Source organism: Capra hircus, chromosome 17 (genome assembly GCF_001704415.2).
Source record: "Capra hircus breed San Clemente chromosome 17, ASM170441v1, whole genome shotgun sequence".
NCBI classification, from domain to species: Eukaryota; Metazoa; Chordata; class Mammalia; order Artiodactyla; family Bovidae; genus Capra; species Capra hircus.
In genome coordinates, this window is record NC_030824.1 from 19,799,965 (window position 1) to 19,820,706 (window position 20,742).

Genomic DNA, 20,742 nt, shown 5'->3' on the forward strand with positions numbered 1-20,742 from the left:
GAGAGCAATATTTAAATATTAATTCTCACTCTCTCTTTAGCGGCCCTCACCAGGTGGCAGAATTCATCTAAGATCCAGGCCGACGACGCAACTCTGGGGTGCCTGGTGCAACTGCCCCCAGCCTCAGTGCCCCAGGCAGAAAGCTGGGGGCTGTGCAGTTTATCATTCAAATTCGGACACTTGGGAGCAAAATGAAGCATAATTACATTTCTTTTGAATACTTATCAACCAGCGGTATTCGTTCTGCTTACACTGGTCAAGTTGAACAATTTTTTTTCCTAAAATGTGACACCAGATATGCTGGCAAGATAATAGGTGTCACCAGAACTGGATATGTCCTGGATGTGTAGGGTCACCAAGCACAAGACTGAACTCACAGGGGGCAGAAGGATAGAATGAACAAGTGTCCTGCGAGTGCAGAGAGGCTGATTACCATGATTATTGTTGCCACTGTCACCACCATTGTCACCATCACCATCATGATCACCACCACCGTCACCATCACCACCACCGTCACCATCACCATCATCACCACCGTCACCATCACCATCATGATCACCATCATCACCACCGTCACCATCATCACCACCATCACCATCACCATCATGATCACCACCATCACCATCGTCACCATCACCACCACTGTCACCATCACCACCACTGTCACCATCACCACCACCGTCACCATCACCATCATGATCACCATCATCACCACTGTCACCATCACCATCATGACCATCCCCATCACCACCATCACCATCGTCACCATCACCACCACCGTCATGATCACCACCATAACCACCATCATCACCATCACCACCATCGTAATCATCATGATCATCACCATCACCACCACCGTCACCATCACCACCACCACCACCATCACGATCACCACCATAACCACCATCATCACCATCACCACCATCGTAATCATCATGATCATCACCATCACCACCACCGTCACCATCACCACCACCATCACCATCACCACCACCACCACCATCACCACCATCGTAATCATCACGATCACCACCATAACCACCATCATCACCATCACCACCATCGTCACCATCACCACCACCGTCACCATCACCACCACCATCACCGTCACCATCACAATCACCACCATAACTACCACCACTATCACCATCATCACCATGATCATTACCACCACCACCATCATAATCATCACCACCGCCGTCACCATCACCATCATGATCACCACCACCACCACCATCATAACCATCACCACCGTCATCACCACCACCACCATCACCACCATTGTCACCATCACCATCATGATCATCACCACCACCACCATCATCACCATCACCACCATGATCGTCACCATGATGATCGGCCTCTCCCCTTGGGGCAGTCCAGGCCCCTTCTCAGCAGGACCCAGGCATTTCTGGAAGAGGCCAGCTCCCACGGCCCACCCTCACCTTCCGCCTCCTCCGCCATCTCCTCTTCATTTCCGCTCACGCCCGACGCCTCCATCTCCTCGTCCTCCACTACGGGTGGGAAGGCGGCCTCCTCACTGGCAGCGGCCGGGGCTTTCTTCTTCTTCCTCCGTGCATTCCTCTCCTTCTCCTAGGGCACAGGGATAGTGGCAGGTCAGGGCCAGCACCAGGGCCAGGACCTGGGCTGCCAGTCCGGGGGCTCCCGGAGCCAGAAGCCTGCCATAGCTGCCAGGGACAGTGATCCCGGCCACTGTCCCAAGGGCGCTCTTCCCCGCTTGCGCTCCAGCTCCATGGCCAGACATGCCAGTGGCTATTTTTACCCAGAGCTTCATTCTTCCATCGTGTCCCAGGTACACCAGGGTGCAGCGTGGCCTAGGGGCTGCCCCGACATCCTTCCAGAACGGGTGAGGAAGGGCTGCCTCTGCCTGGAGGCCCCCCCCCGGATTGCTCCAGCCCTGCGGGCTGTCCGAGCCAGAGCGACGACCACACCCCCTGGAGGGTACACTGCCAGGCGGCGCAGTCAGTGCACTGGAGAGAATGAATGAATGAGGTGTCCCCGTGTGGCCCACCTGCCCCCAGGCTAGCTTGGGTGGCGTGTCATTTATAGTACGCCAGGGGACAAGAAAGCACAAAGAATGATGTAGACAGGGTCTCTGCCCCTCCACAGGCCAGCTAGTCAGGGAGACAACAATCAACACATCAATTAAAAAGAAGACTCAGAGGTGGAAGCACGGCAGCCCATGGGGACAGACAGGGCGGGGCGAGACTGCAGCGGGGTGGGGCTCAGGAAAGACTTCTCGGAAGAGGTGACATCTGAGCTGAGTCCTGAGAAGAAGCTGGCCAGACAAGGCTCTGGACGAGAGCGGCCCAGGTGGAAGGAACTGCAAGTACGGAGGCCGGAGGTGGAGCCAGCTGGGTGGTTCGAGGAACAGAAAGAAGGCCCTCGGTTGGCAGTCTTTCACTTCCCTCCACCGCCCCCGTCTGGTCCCCAGAAGCCCTGCTCCCCACTCTGGGAGCCAGGGGCCCACCCCCAGCCTTGGCACAACTCTTCCTTGACGGCTCCTGTCTTTGCACCTCACTGTGCCAGGTGCCCCAGGAGGATGTCTCTTTACCCCCAGGCTGAGCCAGGCAGAGGTTCAGAAAGCGTTTGTTGATTGACTTACTGAGTGAATGGGCAGCATCGAGGCCTGAACACACAGTTGGCAGAGTTAGGGCACGTGTGGAAGCAGCGTGTGCTGGGGATCCGAAGTGACCAGGGACTCCCAGGGGGGTGGACTGGCCCCTAAGAGGGGACCCACCCAAATATTGCCAGTGTGATGGGAGGGGTCGCAGCCTGAACCCTTTGGGTTCCCAAGGAAGGAGATGGAACCTAAATGCTCCTAGACGTGTCAACAGCTCCCAGCAAAGCCCCTTACCCTAGGTTCCTCCCAGAATAAATGTCCCTGGTGGCTCAGAGGTTAAAGCATCTGCCTCCAATGCGGGAGACCTGGGTTCGATCCCTGGGTCGGGAAGATCCCCTGGAGAAGGAAATGGTAACCCACTCCAGTATTCCTGCCTGGAGAATCCCATGGACAGAGGACCCCAGCAGGCTACAGTCCATGGGGTTGCAAAGACTTGGACACGACTGAGCCACTTTACTTTCACTTTCACTTTGAACCCTAGAATGGGATCTTACTCAGAAATGAGCTCTTTGCAGATGTAATTAGGTGAAATGAGGTCTTATTAGGTGAGAAGAAGAAGAAGGTTGCTCAGTTGTATCCGACTCTTTGCAACCCCATGGACTATACAGTCCATGGAATTCTCCAGGCCAGAATACTGGAGTGGGTAGCCATTTCTTTCTCCAGGAGATCTTCCCAACCCAGGGATCAAACCCAGGTCTCCTGCATTGCAGCCAGGTTCTTTACCAACTGAACTATTAGGGAAGCCCACCTGCACTATGAGGGAGGACCCTAAATCCAATATGACTGGTGTCCTTAGAAGAAGAGGGAATCTCGAACACAGAGGCACCCAGAGCCACCAGCCGAGGAATGTTCGGGACTGTGGGCCGGCCCCAGAAGCTGGGAGAGCAGGGCGGGGGGCCCTCCCCTGGAGCCTTCGGAAGGAGCAGGACCCTGCCGACACCTTGATTTCAGACTTCTAGCCTCTAGGATTGCAAGATAGCAAGTTTCCGTACCAGTTTGTGGTAAGCTATTACAGGGAAAAGGGCACTAATGCACCTCCCCTCTGCCAGTTCCCCGGCCCCATGCAGCCCAACTCACTCTCGGACAAATGCCCCATCACCTCCAGGTGCCAGCAGGCCCTGCCCAGCCTGGCCGCTTACCATGCAGGGCCTTGAGCAGGCCTCAGGGGTCCCCGAGCCCCAGCCCCTGCCCAGGAGTCAGATCACTTCCTGTCCTGTCTCCTTCCTGAGCAAACGGGGCTCCTTGGAGTACAGCCGCTCAGAGTATAGGGAGGAAGAGGGAAAAGTCCATTTGCCCGTTAGTCACGGTTTCCGTCACCAGCACTCGGCCAGGGCTGCAGCCCCACCCTGCCGAATGTCCACCGGGCCCCTGGGCACGCCCGGCTCCACCGCCATCTGCCCGCCTCCAGGGGCTGGTGCAGCCCAGCCCCAAATCCCGAGCTTCTCTAGGGAGGGTCCCCCAGCTAGAGCTTGCGAGGACACGAGAAAGTTCTGTGGCATGTGGGTTCTGTGGGTGCAGCTGAGGGTTCCCGCTTCTTCCCCAATCTATTTTTAGCAGATGGGGACCCACTCGCGTGTTTGGGGCTGGGTGAGGGAGAGCGATCAGCTGCCCGGGGGGCAGGGTCGGGGATAACACTAGGAGCCTCACAGGGAACAGGGGCTTCCTGTGGGCCAGGTGGGGAGGCACTCCCTGGGGAAACTGAGGTCCCTTGGACCCGCAGCCCAGGCCACGTTGTCCCAAGTGGGGTGAGGATGATGTCAAGACCGGAATCTCCCCAACACCGGGTCTGAGAGGTTGGTGGACTTCGTGTCCCGGCAACCATACCAAATTCTCCTACACGTGGCCCCAAACCCCAGAATTGAGAGTTGTGTATGGAACAGGAGATGCTGGCGATACTAGTGTTAGTGATCACAGCTGATGTTTATTAAGCACCTACTATGCGTCAAGCCTTCCCTACGTACAAATTTCCCGTATCTGGACATCTACTCTGCAAGTCAGAGAATTCTGCTCCCTGCTTTAAACTCTCCAGCCATTCCCGAGAACCCACAATATAAAAACTCAAGTCCTCCCCACTCCATACAGTCTAGTGTGATTTAGATCTAGACCCCACTCAGCTCTCTAACTGGTTTACCTTCCAGGTCTTCTACAAACACTGCCCTTCTTATGCAGATGTGCTCACAATGCCCTGGCCACAGGACCTTTGCACTGGTCATTCATCTGGCTGAACATCCTTCTCTCAGACACCCACAATGCCTGCCTCCATCAGGGTTTCACTCGTACATCACCTCCCCAGAGAGGTCTTCCCTGATTACTCTGTCAAAATGAGCTAATCTCACTCCCCATCAATCACTTTCTATTACTATCCCTCATCATACCATCTTCAGACCACAATCAGAAATTATCTGTGTGTTAATGTTAATTTGTCTCTCCAGCTAGAACTAACTTTTTGAGGGCTGGCACCTTTGTTCTCAGCTGAATTCCCAGCACACCTAGACCAGAGCCTGGTGCAGAATAGGCACTCTGTAACTACTTCTTTAGATGCATGAAACTGATAGACAAAGACACTAGCTCAGAGAGGCAAAGACACCTGCCCAAGATCACACAGCTTATGGGGTCAAGAAGCCCAGACTTCACGGCAGGTCAGGTTCAAGTATTTCCCTGCCTGACCATCTCTCTCTCTTCAGGCCTGTGCAGCTTCAGATGGAAGAGGCAACAGAGGAAAACAAGGCGGGGGATGGGTTGAGACAGACAGAGACGGAGAGACACGGAAGCTGAGCCCCAGGGCCTGGATTCACAGATGGGAGGAAAGGGTAACCTTTGGCCATTAGCAGGGGGAGGGAAAACCTCGGAGAAGTCACCAGTGCCAGATGTTACATAACTCTGGGACGTGCTCCGCCTGCCCACCCGACCCTGCTTCCTGCTGACGTTGTCGGTGGCCACACTCAGGCCAGATCTGGCGCAAGGCAGGAGGGGACACCCCCTGACCCCCTGCTTCCCCCACTGCTTCCTCCGTTGGCAGAGGGTGACATGTCTTCCTGAGCTCCAGACAGGGCCTGGCCGGCAGCCAGAGGTGGCTGCCCCTGCTTCAGGAATCATAAGGACCTGTCTCCCTCCCGGGATTTGGAGGGTGTGGGGCAGCATCTTGTGAGGCCTGCCTGCATTCTCCAGTGACGGGAAACTCACTCCTGCACCCCGGGTGGCCACTGTCAGGATGGATGGACCCAGGGCTGATGGGTCCCCAGATCCCTCAGTGCACTTTCTCCACAGGCTTCGATGTAAGTCCACTCCTTCGCAGTCAGCAGGGAAGGAGAGCCAACTCCACTCTCCCAAACAGCCCTTTCTCATCCGTCTGCTGGCCTCAGAACATGGCCTGCTGGCCCCCACCTTCTGGGCCATTGCTTCCCACCAAGACCACCTCTGCTGAGTTCCGTGGGAGTCCTGGAACACAGGGAGGGGTCCAGAAAGGGAGGCCAGGGGCACCTATAGATGTGAGTTCAAACCCTCTCTGTGGCCTCACCAGGCCGCTCTCCCATCTGACCTCAGCATCTCCACCTGAGGATGGGGTCAATGGTGATGACCTCAGGGGTCTGGGGAGGGGCCCAAGATGGTGCTCAGGGTCCCCCTGCTGCTCACACCCCCTCCTCCTCCTCAGCCCACCAGTGATGCCACCTGTCCTCCAGCAAGTTCAGGGTCAGAGAACAAGGAGGACGACCGTCTCTATCAACTTTGGCTGTGCTTTGCTGGGACCCGCACAATCTACCTCAAGCCCAGCCCCCGCTGGGTGGCCTCTCAGCTCACAAACCTTCGATGGTTCCCACTGTCCATTAAAGAAAGACTCAGCTCCTCAGCCCAGCAGGAAACCCCACCACATGTATATGGATGGCACCTGCCATTTCTTCCCTGGCACACAGTAGGTACTCAGTAAAGCCATGCTGAGTGTGCAGTGGGGGTCCAATACTTATTAAGCACTGATCAAGGACCACGCCTGGCCCTTTACAAGTAGGAAAGCCTCTGCAGCTCATAGCAACCCCATGATGGGGGCCGGTCTTACCTCCTTTAAAGTGAGGCTGAGTGCCACGGGCACCACCAGTCAGGAGGCAGCAGAACTCTGTGTGCCCTTTACCCAGGGCCCCACTCTGTACCATCTGGCTAGACTGCCTCTTTGGATGAGTGAATGAATGAATGAACCAATCGATTAATGAACCAATTCCTCAGGCAATCCAGGAGTGGACATACTCTATACCCAATGAACAACCAAGAGAGATGCGACACCCCACCTCTCAGTGCACTTTTCTCCGCAGCCTTCAGTGTAAGTCCACTCCTTCGCAGTCAGCAGGGAAGGAGTGCATTTACACTGTCCGGTCATCCAAGCCACCAGGCACCAGGTGGCCACGGGCAATTCACTACTGAACCCGCCAACACTGCCGCCGCCACGTGGCTCTCCGCGAGGGACGCTCACAACGTGCCAGGAACACTTCTAAGCACCCCACACCCATTTCACTCAAACCGTTCCCACAGCAGCCCTTTGAGGTGGACATGTACGTGCGCTCAGTCGTGCCTGACTCTTTGTGACCCCATGGACTACAGCCTGCCAGGCTCCTCTGTCCATGGGGATTCTCCAGGCAAGAATACTGGTCCCCATCCAGGGATCGAACTCATGTCTCTTGTGTCTCCTGGCAGGTAGATTCTTTACCAACTACGCCACCTGGGAAGCCCACCTTGAGGTGGGAATTATCCCCATTTCATAAGTGGGGAAACTAAGGCCCAGAGAAGACAAACCACTCACCCAAGGTTGCATAGCTAGAAAGCATCAGAATCTGCATTTGAATCTGGGTGTCTGGGGCAAGTCCCTACCATGACTGTTCCTGCAGATATTATTCAAGAGAGCACCTCAAACACCCCTGAGAAGAAAAGGGGGAGGCAGTGGCTTTAAAATAAAAATGATGCTGGTACTACTACTAGTAGTTAGGGCAGCCTGAGTTCTAGGAGTAAGGGTTGTCATTATCATTTACAGATGAGGAAACTGAGGCTCGTGGGGTGAAGCCGCTACCCAAGGTCACAGGTGTCAATTCATGAAGCCAGGGCTTGATTTCACTTTCTCCCAGAGGACGAGCCACACCACCTATCCAGCTAGTAGCTCTGGTTCCCCAACCCACGCTCTCAAGTTCTGGGGTCTTGGGGGGTGCAGCAGGGCCGTGCCCCAGTGAAACCTGGAAAGTGAGGCCGTGGGCCAGCAGGCTCTGAGAGGAGACTCCTGTAACCCAATAGCCTGAGGAAAGCACGCTGGTGTGTGGGCACTGGGCTGGGCTGAGCAGGGAATGGGAGGGGGAGGGGAGAGGCAGGGAGGACTGACAGGTCAGAGGGAGAAGGGGAGGAAGCAGGAAAAAGACATTTCTGTCCCTGGGGGATGTCAGGGCCAGCCCCTGCCCCTGGTGTGTACAGGTGACCTGCCACCCGCCTCCAGCCACCACCACCACCTTGTGCTACGGGATCTTAGCCAGCGTTGTGTTACAGACCAGGTGCCCCTCAGCCTCAGCCCTCACCATCTTCCTCCCTGCAGAAACCAGAGTCCTGGAAAATCTAGAAGACCAGCAGAGCTCCTTGTGTTCGAGCGAGCCCTGCCTGAAGCTTGAGGAGGAACAGAGGAGCACCGGGAAACAACTGCAGAGGAAGCAGGGGAGGGGCAGGGGGCACAGCCTGACTGGACACAATGGGGACGGGGTGCAGGCAGAGGCCTGACCCAATGAAGCCTGCAGGTGGGCCTCAGCCCTGACCACAGGGCCATGCAATAGCATCCTCCTCCAACCAAGAATACTCAGGGGGCTGGGGAGTGGGTGGGCTAAGTCGTTCAGTCCTGTCAGACTCTTTGTGACCCCATGGACTGTGGCCAGGCTCCCCTGTCCGTGGGATTCTCCAGGCAAGAATACTAGGGTGGGCTGCAATTTCCTCCTCCAGGGGATCTTCGTGACCCAAAGATTGAACCCATGTCTCTTATGTCTCCTGCATTGGCAGGCAGGTCCTTTACCAACTGCACCACCTGGGAAGCTCAGGGGCTGGGGAGTGATGTCCCCAAATTTAGCACAGCACTCCAGGAGCATTCAAAGAGGGAGATTTTGCTCGCTGATCCACCTGCCATGCTGTGTGACCCCGGCAGCCTGCTTGCCCTCTCTGGACCACGGTGGGCTGCATGAGGAGCAATTCAATCCCCACCTCCCAGACAGGCTGCACATATTTCAAACCCAGCAGAAGCCGCCCGATCGTGGGGAACTGGGGGGTGGAGAGCTGTGTGTGCCCCTCCTGTGCCCTCACATCTGCAAGGATCTACGCAGCCCGCCGACCAAGAGATGAGTCTTCAGGTCACATAGCTGTGGGTTCACCCCCAAGTCAGCTGTTTACGAGCCTGGCTGAGTCTCAGTTTCCCCAGATCTGAAATGATGACCGTGCTTGAAATGTCACAAGTGTGCCCAAAAAGGGAAGAGAGAGGAATGGAGGGAGGGAGAGAGAGAGGAGGAAGACAGGGAGGCAGAGAGAGAGAGGGAAAAGAAAAGGGAAAAAAAAAAGAGAGAAGAAAAGATGCCGCCCCCAAATGGCCCTGTAACAGCTTCCCAGTAACAGCTGCGGAGGAAGTGTGCAGACCATTCATAAGAGCAGTGAGGCGAGCCCGCCCCTTCTGTGCTCCTGGGGGAGGGGGAGGTCTGAGCTGCTTCTCCAGTCCCCTGGAGGACAGGGCTCAGCCGGCTGCTCCTCGGGGTGGCCCTGAGACTGTGAGTTCAAATGGGGGTAGGGGGTGATGCTGACTTAGGGTTCATCTGCCCCGGGTCTTCATTCCAATGTGCTGACAGCCCCAAGTCCCTGGTGAGTCAGTGCCCTGACCCACCACGCTCCTTCCTTCCTCCCTGCCCGGAGCTCAAGGCCCTCAGAGGGGTCTGACCGGGGAGTGCTAGTGAGAAGGGGGCGGGGGTGTGGTGGTGGAGCCGGGGAGGTGGGAGGGTGGGCCTGTCCATCGAAGTACCCAGGAGGGATGCTGACGGCATGGAATCAATCCCAGCAGCATTCCAGGGGGACCACTGAGCAAGAAACGGGAGGGGCTGAATCCTGAGCGAGACCTGGTGTTAAGACTCCTCCCTGCCCAGGGCTCTGAGGCTGCAGTGACCACACGGGACCACGGTGTGACCCCAGCAGGGGAGGAGGGGAGAGGAGGTTGGTGGGGGACTCACCATCTTCAGCTTGTGCTGCTGTAGAATCTCATCCAGGTTCTGCCTCTTCTTGTAGTTGAAGTAGAAGTTCTTACACTGGGACACCGTCTTGGAGCCCACCATCCGGGCGATGGCCGACCAGTTCCGGCCGTGTTCCAGGAGACCTGTAGGAGGAGGACGGCACGTGAGGGGTGTCAGGGGGCTGGAAGGGCAGAGAGGGCCTGTGTCTGTGGCATGGAGAGCAGAGCCCCGGGCCAAAAACAGCCCTGATCCCAGGCCTCAGGCTCACTGCACCAGTCCAGGGTTTCTGGAAAGAGACACACACGGGGATTGGGCTGGTGGGGGAGGGTACAAGAAGGAGGGGACTGGGCCCCCTGAGAGAGGCCTGGGCTCCAGGAACTGGAAGGGCAGGTGGGAAAAGCCAGGGTGCACCCCCGTTGAGGTCACCATCAAGGGTTCTGGGGCTGAGGTCAGGGGCACAGATCCCGCCCGGGGCCCCACCTCTCCTCCTCCCCTGCTGGTTGTGACCCGGCACTGACACTCGCTCGCAGCTGCAGACGAGGAGGCCTCGGGAGACAGGGCTGTTTTCCGGACGCACCGGGCCAGGGAAAGGAAGGACCGTGTGAGCAGGGGTGGGAGGGTGGAGTTCGGGTGGGGGCGAATCGGGCCAGGAGCCTCCGTGCCCAGGTTAACCGGGGCAACCCCAAGCTCCCCTAGGACACCTAAAGGCCCACCCTGGACTCGTGCCCCACCAGGTTTGTTCAGGATCTGGGGTGGACTTGCCTCCACAAATCACAGCCACCCTCATCTCCATGAGCTTCTCACACAGACTCACAGACTTCTGATGTGGGGAGAAACCCCTAGGAATTGGCAGGCGCCACCCTAGACTCACCTAGGGCAGAGAAAGCTCCCTCCATGCCCACAGACTCGGGCCAGAGCTGCACCTCCAGCCCCTATTCCATTTTCAACACCGTAAATGCCAGGCTCAGCAGAAATGCAGTCCCTCCCGACGCACCCCCCCACCCGCCTCCAGCCGGCCCTGAGTCTCAGCCCATCTGCCCGCCATGCTCCCAATACATGGGCTCGCCTCACATCAGCCGGTACCTCTATGTTTTTATGTCTCATATCCCCTGGTGAGCAGCACGCCTTGTGTGCCCAGGTCAGCCCAAGCAGGTAGGGCCTGCCCCCCTCCTGACAGCTGCAGGAGGGGCTGAGGGGAGGTTCCAGCCTCCAGGGGCTGCGGGGCAGGACTGGGCCCCCAGAGGGCAGCAGGAACGAAGCCTGAGTCACGTTGCTGGGAACAGAGCGGCCTCTGAGCCCCAGAGCTAGACTCCTAATGACTAGTGAAAGATTTCCCTCCCATAACGAAGTTTGAGGTCGTTTTCCTTGAATCAAATCAAGCTGCAAGCCAGGAGGGCTATATTTTGCAGGGGTGGGAGCCTGAGGGGCTGACATTCTGCCTGTCGGTATTTTCTGTCTTTCATTCATTCATCCATCCATCCCTCCCTCCATCTACCCATTCATCCAAACATGTGCCGGCGGCTTGCTACATACAAGGCTCACACAGAAATAAAACAGCATCAAAAACAACATCAACAAACCACCGTGTCACATGGCCGAGCAACCTGGAGTTTGCAAAGCCCTTCAAAGACTTGGTTCCCTCTTATCCTTGCTGTCGAGGCCACGGCCGTTTTCACATCCCCTGGACGGGAGGGAAACCGATGCTCCGGAGATCAGAGCAACTCGCAAGCTCACGGGGTGGGCCACGGGGCCGAGTGGACATGGGGTCCGAGGCTGTCCGCTCTCCCGCCTATAGGCCCAGTGGGGTGGGGGAGGGGGTGCTGGACTGACAGGCCACCTGCTCCCCTGTGGAGGCCACCAGGCCACGTGGCTCCACGGCCGCTGCTCAGGGTTCCTCAAGGACAGGCACGGGGCGGGGGGTTGGGGGGGGTGGGTTGGCGGGGGGAGTCAGGGTGTGGGATCAAGTGTAACCCAGCCCCCTGACCTTTCCCGCCGCCTGTGCCAGCAGCAGCTGCCACTTCCAGAGAACCTGGCCGAGGACGACGGGGACGCGTTTATTTATATTTCCCCAACCGGGGCCAAGAGAGCCCAGGCAAACACGTTGGGCCGGAACCCCAGGAGGGAGAGGGCGGGTCTCCCATCTGGGCCTGCTGGGGGGGTAGGTATGTGGGGGGTAGGGAGGGGCGGTGGACAAGGACCCAGGGGGTGGCTGGACCCCAGGGAGGTTGACATTTACAAACTGGACACATAAATAAGGAGATGGCATGGAGTTGGCTGAGAGGCTGAGGTTCTAATTAACTCCACTCGTGGCAGCAGCAGGGGCTTGGGGGGCCGGTGGGGGGGTGTCGCCCAGCCCTGCCTGAACGCTGCCTGGGAAGGACCGCTGGACTGAGCCACCCTGAAGCCCTGCCCAGACTTGCTGTGTGTGGTCCCCGCCATTCCCTCTGCTCTCTGGGCCTCAGTTTCTTTAAGTGCTGTGCAAAGAGCTGGGGTGAGTGTCCTAATATTACCGGCCAGGACACCTGGGGTGGGGGTGGATGGGTATGGGCTGTCTTCTGGTTCTGAGAACCCAGACCAAGGGTGCTGGGCACAGGGAGATGCCCTGTAGACCTCACCATGCTTCGGGGACAACCTGAACCTGATGAGGCGTAAAGTCCCCCACCCCTCGACCTGGAGAGAGCACCTCTGAGCACACTGTCCAGGACCCCTCCCGGATCGCCTCAACACAGACCTCCTTCCCAGGGAGCCCCCACCCAACAGCCAGAGAGGCTGGGAAGGGGCCCTAGAAGAAAGTGAGGTGGGACCCCACGGTAGAGAAACCCCGAGTCCCCCCCCCCAGCCTGAGGTCCTTGTCACCCCTGGGGTCCCCGTCACCGTGTCCCAAGAGCCCCCCCAATCCCCAGTCCCCTCCCCGGAGCCACTCACTCACATCCTCTCATCTGCGTCTCCCCCTCGGCCAAGTTTTCCGGAAACATACGGCTTGGAGGATGCTCCAGGGATCGGAGCTGGGAGCAGCGGGCTGGGAGGCGGGAGGCTGGGCGGCCCTGGTGCCGGCTCCGCAAGGCTTCTGGCTGGCGTCTGCTGGCGGCTCAGCTCAGCCTCACATCCTTCTCGTCCAACGGCGGCGCGAGGGAGGAGGGAGGGAGGAGGGGAGGAGGGAGGAGGGAGGGGCCGGGCGGTGGGAGGGGCCGGGCGATGGAGGGCGGCAGGCGGAGGCTGGCTCCGGGGAGGGCGGGGAAGCAGCTCTGTGCTGCGCGCGCCGGCCCGCCGGCCCGCCCGCCCGTGGTGGCCCAGGGCTCCTCCGGCAGCGCTGCCACCCCTGAGCCGTAACCACCCCCCGCCCCCCGCAGCTGCGGGCATGCGAGGTGCCCTTCGCCTGATGGGGGAGGGCGGCGGGAAGTTGTCGGCTGTGTGCTCGGTGCCCCGTGCCAGGCGTCACCAGGGAGCACCGCGTCCGCGCCTCCTCCGGGCACCGACGTGCCCAGCGTGGGCGCTCAGCCCCCGGACCCCTGACGCCGCCACCGGGCAGAAACCAAAGACCCCACCCCCACCTCGACCCCCACCGCCTGTCCGGCAGCCTCGCCGCGGCGCGCGGAGGACTCGGCGATCTTCCTGCTGCCTGACCCAGCGAGACGCGTCAGGGCTGAATGTGACCTCCAGACGGAGGCTCCCGGGAGCGGGCGGGCGGGGGAGCGTGGCAGAAGCCCAGGTTCAGAAGGGGGCGGGCCAACTTGGCACTGGCCTCCCCCTCCCTCTCTCCCCATCCGTGGCGGTGGCGGCGTCAGCAGCGGTAAGAACAGATGAGGGTTCAGAAAAACAGAGCTTCTCCACCCCGGCAAGCAGCCGGGGAGCAAACAGCTTCTTCCGCCGTCATTCCCCTGTGCGCTGGTTCCACCTGTGGTCTGCCCCCCTTCCCGCCTGACTGCTGCCAGGGTGGCCTGGCCCATCGTGGGGGACTCTAGAAGTCTGGATGGGCTGGAAGGGGGCGGTGGGTGGGCAGGGCTAGGTTCGCCTTCTAGGAGAAAGCTTAGAATCTGAGGGGATTCTTCCAAATGCAAGTGAGACCTCCAACCCCTGAGGATGGGAGGGGGAGGGTCTGGAGTCCTTAGGGAGCTCTCTGCTCCCCGAGGGTCTTGGGGCCATGGCTACTTTTTTCTTCCCTCTCTGAGACGCCCAGGTCAGCCTGTGCCCCATAAAAAACACCTGCTACAGATGCCCCAGGCAGCTCCCAGGGAGTTGAAAGTTAACTGAGTTGAACTTTGGAGCAAGATCCAGGTCACAAACGATTTCTTCAACTCCCAGGTCATTGACCTGCTCATCCTTTCTGCCTTCAAGCCTCTCCATCCTGCCCATGAAACCCAAGGAACAACGGTCCACCCCTGTCCCACCGCCTTGCCCCCAGTCTTCGCCGTGAGCCCTGGGTCTCACCCCCAGGGAGGACAACAGAGCCCAACCATGCTGGGGAGCCGGACGTCCCACCTGAGTCCCACGATCCTTTCTCTGCAAGGGAGGCCCAAGGGGGCTTCTAAGGATGCCAATCCAATCGGGTCACTCCTCTGCTTCAGATTTGCCAGTGATGACCCAATGCTCTTGGAATAACACCCAAAGGCCTTGGTGTGGTGCGTGAGGCCCCACAGACTCGCCCTGCCCCCATTGTCCAACCCGATTCCTACCCCTCTCCTTGCTCCAGCCACCCACCAGGACCTTTCCTGCCCAGCCTCTAGGTGTGCCCCAGGACATCCGTACTCACTGTCCCTGCTGCCTGCGTGGCTTTTTCACAGACCTCCTTCTGCCTTCCTTCACTTCTCAGCTTCAAGGGACAGCTCCTCAGAGAAGCCTGCTGTGACCACTCTTTCCAAAGCTCTCCTCCCGGCCACCCTGCCGTTACGGGGTTTTGGTATCTCCAGAGCACTGATCGCTGCTCCCTGAAATTAGCTCCTTGGTTCCGCTGCTCACTGAGGGCAGTGTCTCTGCACCCACAACTGCTAGGTGGGCAGGAGGCACCCGGCAAATGAATAAAGCTCCAGATACCTTAGGCATGTGGGTTTGGGGGCTCACTGGGCATCCCCCAGGCACCTCTGCTACCTTGCTGGGGCCCCCAGCTTCAAAGAGAGTAGTGGGCTGAGCGTTTATCCCCATGGGGGGTCCTGAACCTTCCCCAGAAGAGAAGGGAGGGAGTGCCCCCCTCTCACACCAGGGGCCCGCCCTCACGCACTCTGTGCCCCCAGACAGCAGATTCTGCCAACATCCCCTGTGGTTTGGATTCCCCGACCTCACTTCTAATTTCTAAGGAAGGAGTTTCGTTCTGAAGTGTCGGGGAGACAGAACTAGGAAGTGAAATTGACCAAGACAGGAAGCCAAGCCAGGAGGTCTGAGTCATGGAGCACAGAAAGAGGCGAAGGAGCAGGGGGTGATGGTGAGGGGGGGTTCCCTGTAAGGGGGCTTGGCCTGGCCGCTCTGGCTGCTCTGGCTACCCTCAGCAGGGAGCTTCTCATACACTGTCTGGGGGCCTGAGATGAACTGTTCTCACGGGAGCAGTGTCTAAACCCCCATCAATTCAAGTACACAGGCCCCCAGAAAGACCTTGTCCCTGTCATGACCCTCCCCAAGGTGCTACCCTCTCAGGGTCCCCACTGCAGGCAGCTCTCATCTCTGGGGTCTGCAAACCTGCACCAATTACACCCCCCAACCCCACCATGGGCAAGTTCTGATAACCTGAGGGTGGAGGAATCTTTCCAGCACCCTCGGGCAGTACCACACTGCCATCCGTCTGCGTCCTGGGAATTTCACAGCTGCAGTCCCCCCCCCCCCCAAAACTCGCATCCCTCCCCCCGGGAGACACTTGTTTCCCACCACCCCAGCCAGCCCCAGCCAGCCCTGAAGTTTTCTATTCCCTCTGTGAAGCAGAACAGGCCACTTGCAAGAAGGACGTGTCTACAGCCCTCCCACCAACCACCGCTTTCCAAGAGAAACTCTGGTTTGCAAAACAAGATTTTCTGCCTAAAACACTATCAAAAGAGCGGGGGAAAAGAAAAGAAAGAAAGAAAAACCAGCCGATTTAGTCCTGAGTCATGCCACTTCCTTATTTCGGAAACTCCAAGCCCTGGGCGGGTTTGACTTGGACTCAGCACAGGGTTGGCGACCTTGCTGGAAACCTACTGTGTATCTGAGCTTCCAACACACCTCCCGCCAGTCCCCCAGGGGATTCGGCTAGACAACCTCACACCTGAACTTGGACTTACCTTTCTACTCTTTCCAAAGTAAGCCTCAGTGCCTACATTAGCCTCAGCTTCAGCTATTATATCTGCAAATCTTAGGGACAATGTGATCTCCCAACACATGATCAAAGACATTAAGATGAAAAAAATATCACCTGTGTGCAACCTGGCATCCTACCATTTTGGGAAATTATGCGTTCAATGTCAAGTTTTCCAATAGAGCACAGCCAAGTGGTTAATTCTGGGGCCAAGCAACTCCAGGTTATTTGTTGTACAAGCCCCAGCTCATCACTTGGCCCCTTGGGGCCTCAGTTTTCCCATCTGCAAAGCAGAAGGTGTGTCTGTGTGCATGTGTGAGTGTGTGTGCACACACATGTGTGTCCTCAAATATGGAGAGGCTGCCTTGAGGGTCCCTTGGAGGATTAAGTAAGATCATTCAGGCAAAATTCAGGGACCAGTCAGCACCGGCCACATGCTAACAGGGATTGTCATTACTGTGTAACCTGCTTTGGGCCTCTTTCGCTGAGGAAGCACCAACTTGAATGCCCATGCGTGGATTTTGCTCCTGGAATTTCGAGTGGGCTGGGAGATGCTTGACTTTACTTTCAAGGCTGCTGACAAGCAACAAGAGAAGGGTCAGGAGCTTACCCTGGTATCTGGCTGGGTCCCCCAAGTTCAGGCAGAAACCTCAACTCTCTCCTCCTTCTGAACACCAGAAGAATCCAGGTTTGGGGAACAGTGCACCCAAGATGAAGTTCAGCTCCAGCTGGAGGTGGTGACAGCTCCCCACTGATGCCAGCCCCAGGATGCTGCAGTCTCTCTTCTAATGATCTTCGAGGTCACCCCACCCCGTTCATCAACTGTCCTCAGTCCCCACTCAGCATGCTGGTCCTGTTTCCTGCTGACCCTTGCTTACTCAGAAGTGACCCAGCATCCCGAACCCAGGTGCATCCATCAGCTGCCAACCCTGTGCGCTGACCGTGGTGTCACGCTGCCCACTGTAAGCCCCAGCGAGCATGTGCATGGCTGTCCAGGCCAAGCACACCCACCGTTGCTCTCCCGTGGTCCCTGCAGGAAGGACGGCAGGAGGCTTTGATGACAGACGTGTGGAAGTGGAGGCCTGAGCTCCCAGGCTGGGGACTCGCACCTCCCCTCCCCAAGCCCTGACTCTTCATCCGCAAAAACTAATTAAACCAGCCAGTGTGCACAGCAAGCACTTTGGAGGTACAAAGCAATTAGTGGCTTCTCCCTCACTCCCCATGAAAGGAGGCGAGTCCTGTGGGCAGAGTGGGCCTGGAGTTACTGGGGGAAGAGCTCTGGGGCCCACCTGGGCTCCACCCAGGCTGATGGGCTTGGCTTGGGGCCACCAGGGCCTGGTCTCTGCAGGGCCCTCCCCTGGGCCCAGGCACCTTGCCCTCACCCTCCTCACCAGGCAGGCCACTTGAGGCCAGGGAGGGGCTGGCAGTGCAGAGCTGGGCCAGTGCCTATTTCTGGTCTTGGGAATGGTGTGCCCGAGGCCTTCCCCAACCCCCTCCACAGCTGGCGCCCTGTCCACCCGAGAAGGGGGCTGGGGACCAGGAGGGGGTGCCAGCCGAGCCCAGGGCCTCCCACTTAGCTGGGTCAAGACTGCAAGCCAGGCCAGGCTGACCTTTCCCAGGGGAACCAGAGCTTCACATCCCAGCCCAGTGCCTGCCCAGCATGGCGCTGGGCCCGGGGGCAGGCGGCCAGCTCCCCGGGGCTGCCCTGCACTTGCTGGGTCCCCACCTGGTGTGAGCCCCAGGGCAGGCAGCCCTGACTCCATGTACAAAGGAAGGGCAGATGCTCACCAGCTACCTGGAACCCTGCAGCTCTCCTGTCCCTGGGCCACGGCTCCCCACATTATGGCCTCCCCTGCTCTAGAGCAACCACCGAACTCCTGCCCACAGCTGGTCGGGCCAGCAAGGGTGGGATGGGGCAGCCTCCCAACGGCTTCTCCATCCCTTGCCTCTCTTTCCCTTGCTCTCTGGATTTTTTTGGTTGTTTTTATTTAACTTTTGGCCACACCCTGCAGCAGGTGGGATCTTAGTTCCCTGAGCAGGGATCGAACCTGTACTCCTTGAACTGGAACGTGGAGTCTTAACCACTGGACCATCAGCAAAGTCCTGCTTGCTGGGTTTTAACAGCCTGTTGCTTGACTTCATTGCCCTTGCCCTAGGGCCTTGGCACATGCTATTCCTTTACTGGGATGCGCTCCCCCCACTTCATCATCAGATTAATAGTAGCCAGGCCCATGGACTCATTTATTGAAACCTCACACCAGCCCCATTCTGTAACTAGGGTGTCTGGGTTTGAATTCCAGCTATACCAATTAACAGCTGTGTGACCTTGGGCAGGTCACTTAACTTCTCTGGGTCTCAGTTTTATCATTTTGGATAAAGAAACAAGAAACAGCATCTGCCTCATAAGGGTGGTGGGGATGAAGTGATTTAACACACAGATCACCTTTAGCAGTACCTGCTACAAGGAAGTACTGACAAATACTTAATAGTATTACTTATTATCCTGTGCTTTGGGTGTCAGCCCAGGGCCCTTTCCCAGTGCCATGAAACCACCTCCAAATGTCATCTTATATCACCAACCCCCTTCCCTGCACAGCAGGGAAGGGGCCGAAGCCCCCAGAAGTGCAGGTACTGTTCAGCGTCACCCACAAGGGACAGAGCCAGGACTCAAATGCAGAGTCTGTGTGCTGAACTGCAGGCCTGCCACTTCTGAGAACCTACTGTATACCAAGGACTGCACAAATAAGGCTCAGTGATGGCATCCCCGTCTCATTTTGGAGGACAAGGGAAAACGAGGCTAAGACAGGGATGGGCCAGGTCAGGGTCACAAGGCTAAGGGGCTGGTTATCGTTCCAAATGGTTGACGGCGAACTCAGCGTGTCTAAGTCACCACCCTCCTAAGCGTTTCTGCTTTCTTTTACCAAATCCCTACAAAGGGGCTTCCCTGGTGGCTCAGTGGTAAAGAATCTGCCAATGCAGGAGACGTGAGTTTGATCTCTGATAGCAGAAAATCTCACGTGGTTGCGGAGCAGCTAAGCCCAAGGACTGCAACCGCTGAGCCCTTGTGCCACAACTCCTGAAGCCTGCACACTTAGACCCTGTGTTCCACAGCAAGAGAAGCCACCGCAGTGAGAAGCCTGGGCACCACAGTTAGAGAGTGGCCCCTGCTTGCCGCAACTAGAGAAAAGCCCACGCAGCAAATGAAGACCCAGTACAGCCAGAAATAAAATAATTTTTTTTTAAAAAGTAGTCGTACTGGATTAGTGTCCCCCGCCCCTCGCCAATTTCATGTCCACCCACCTGTAACCTGCGAATGTGACCTTATTTGGAAAAAGTCTTTATAGATGCGATCAAGTTGAGATGAGGTCATGCTGGATTAGGGTGGGTCCTTATAAGAAGAGGAAAATCTGGACAGAGACATGCAGAGGGAAGGCAGCCATGGAAGATGGAGGCAGGGATTGGAATGTCTACAAGCTGAGGAACGCCGACGACTGCCAGCAACAGCAGAGGCTGGAAGAGAAGAGGCAGGATCCTCCCCCAGGGCCCTCGGAGGGAGCCCAGCCCTGCCGACACCTTGACTTCGGACTCATGGCCTCCAGAACTGTGAGAGAACACGTCTCTGTTGTTTTTAAGCCACCTAAGTTTGTGCTTTGTTATGGCAGCCCCAGGAAACTAATACAAGGGGTGAACCTTGAGTTTCCATTGTACAGATGAGGAAACCAAGGCACGGAGAAGTTGACGGGTTTGCCTGATATCACAGAGCTAAAAGATCCTGAGGCTGAGGTCCAGTGTCTCTCTGGGGATGATGGACCGTCTGCAGATTATCCTACAAGGCCTGGCTACTGGAAGTCCCCCAGGATGCTCGGAGCAGGCTCAGTGGTCCCAAGACCTCGGGGACACCTGAATGCTCACTTCCTGGGTCCCCGAGGGAAGGACCAGAGCTGGCTCATCTCTGATACCCTTGCCCTGCACAGGGTAAAGCACTGGGCTGATGTGGGTGACGGGCAGGAGGATGGGTGGATATCACCTGCCTCGGACACAGCGGGGTTTGTGGTATTTTGCTGGGTTTCTGAGAGCTGGGGGCCTTGGAACTGCCCCCTCCCCCACATCCCCACTGGAGTCCTGGGGGCTGCCAGCACCTACCTCTCCGCCCCGACCCCCTCCTGCCGCCTGGAACACGCTGCCTTTAGCAGCCACCCTGAGCGGTAATTGTGCAGATTGCTGTAATTCACAGAGGACGAGCGCACTGGTGCTCGTCACATTAACACAAATGTCACTGAGCAGGGCCTCGGCATGCACCATCCCCCGGTGGGGGGAGCGTGCACCACTGTCTCTGTGGGCTGGGACTCAGGGTGAGATCACTGCCGTCCCTGAGGACCCAACCTTCAGACGGTGGGGTGCACTCCCGGCTCAGCCGATGAGTCATCCCCAGCCGTCCTCCCAGCCCCTGGGTCTGCCCTTCCCAAAGGGAGAGAGAGGGCTGCGCAGCCAACTCCCTGTTCCCGGGCAACAGGGGGGGAGCCAGGGATGGGGTTGCCATGACGACAGAAAACGCAACTCAGGCTGGCAGCCCTGGGATGTGCACGTGGAGCCCCTCACAGCTCTGGTGGTGGTGGAGGGGTCCC

General features: G+C 57.8%; 1 protein-coding gene across 16 annotated transcripts in view; it reads right to left on the minus strand.

Annotated features, from left to right (window-relative positions):
- NCOR2 (nuclear receptor corepressor 2) overlaps window positions 1-20,742 on the minus strand; it is a 236,218-nt gene that overhangs the window by 47,877 nt on the left and 167,599 nt on the right. For all 16 annotated transcript variants that reach the window (XM_018061381.1, XM_018061395.1, XM_018061386.1 and 13 more), the window contains 2 exons: window positions 9,862-10,004; window positions 1,446-1,593 (listed from right to left, as the gene is read on the minus strand). In XM_018061381.1, coding sequence (XP_017916870.1) covers window positions 1,446-1,593; window positions 9,862-10,004 — 291 coding nt within the window. The remainder of the gene's footprint in view (window positions 1-1,445; window positions 1,594-9,861; window positions 10,005-20,742) is intronic.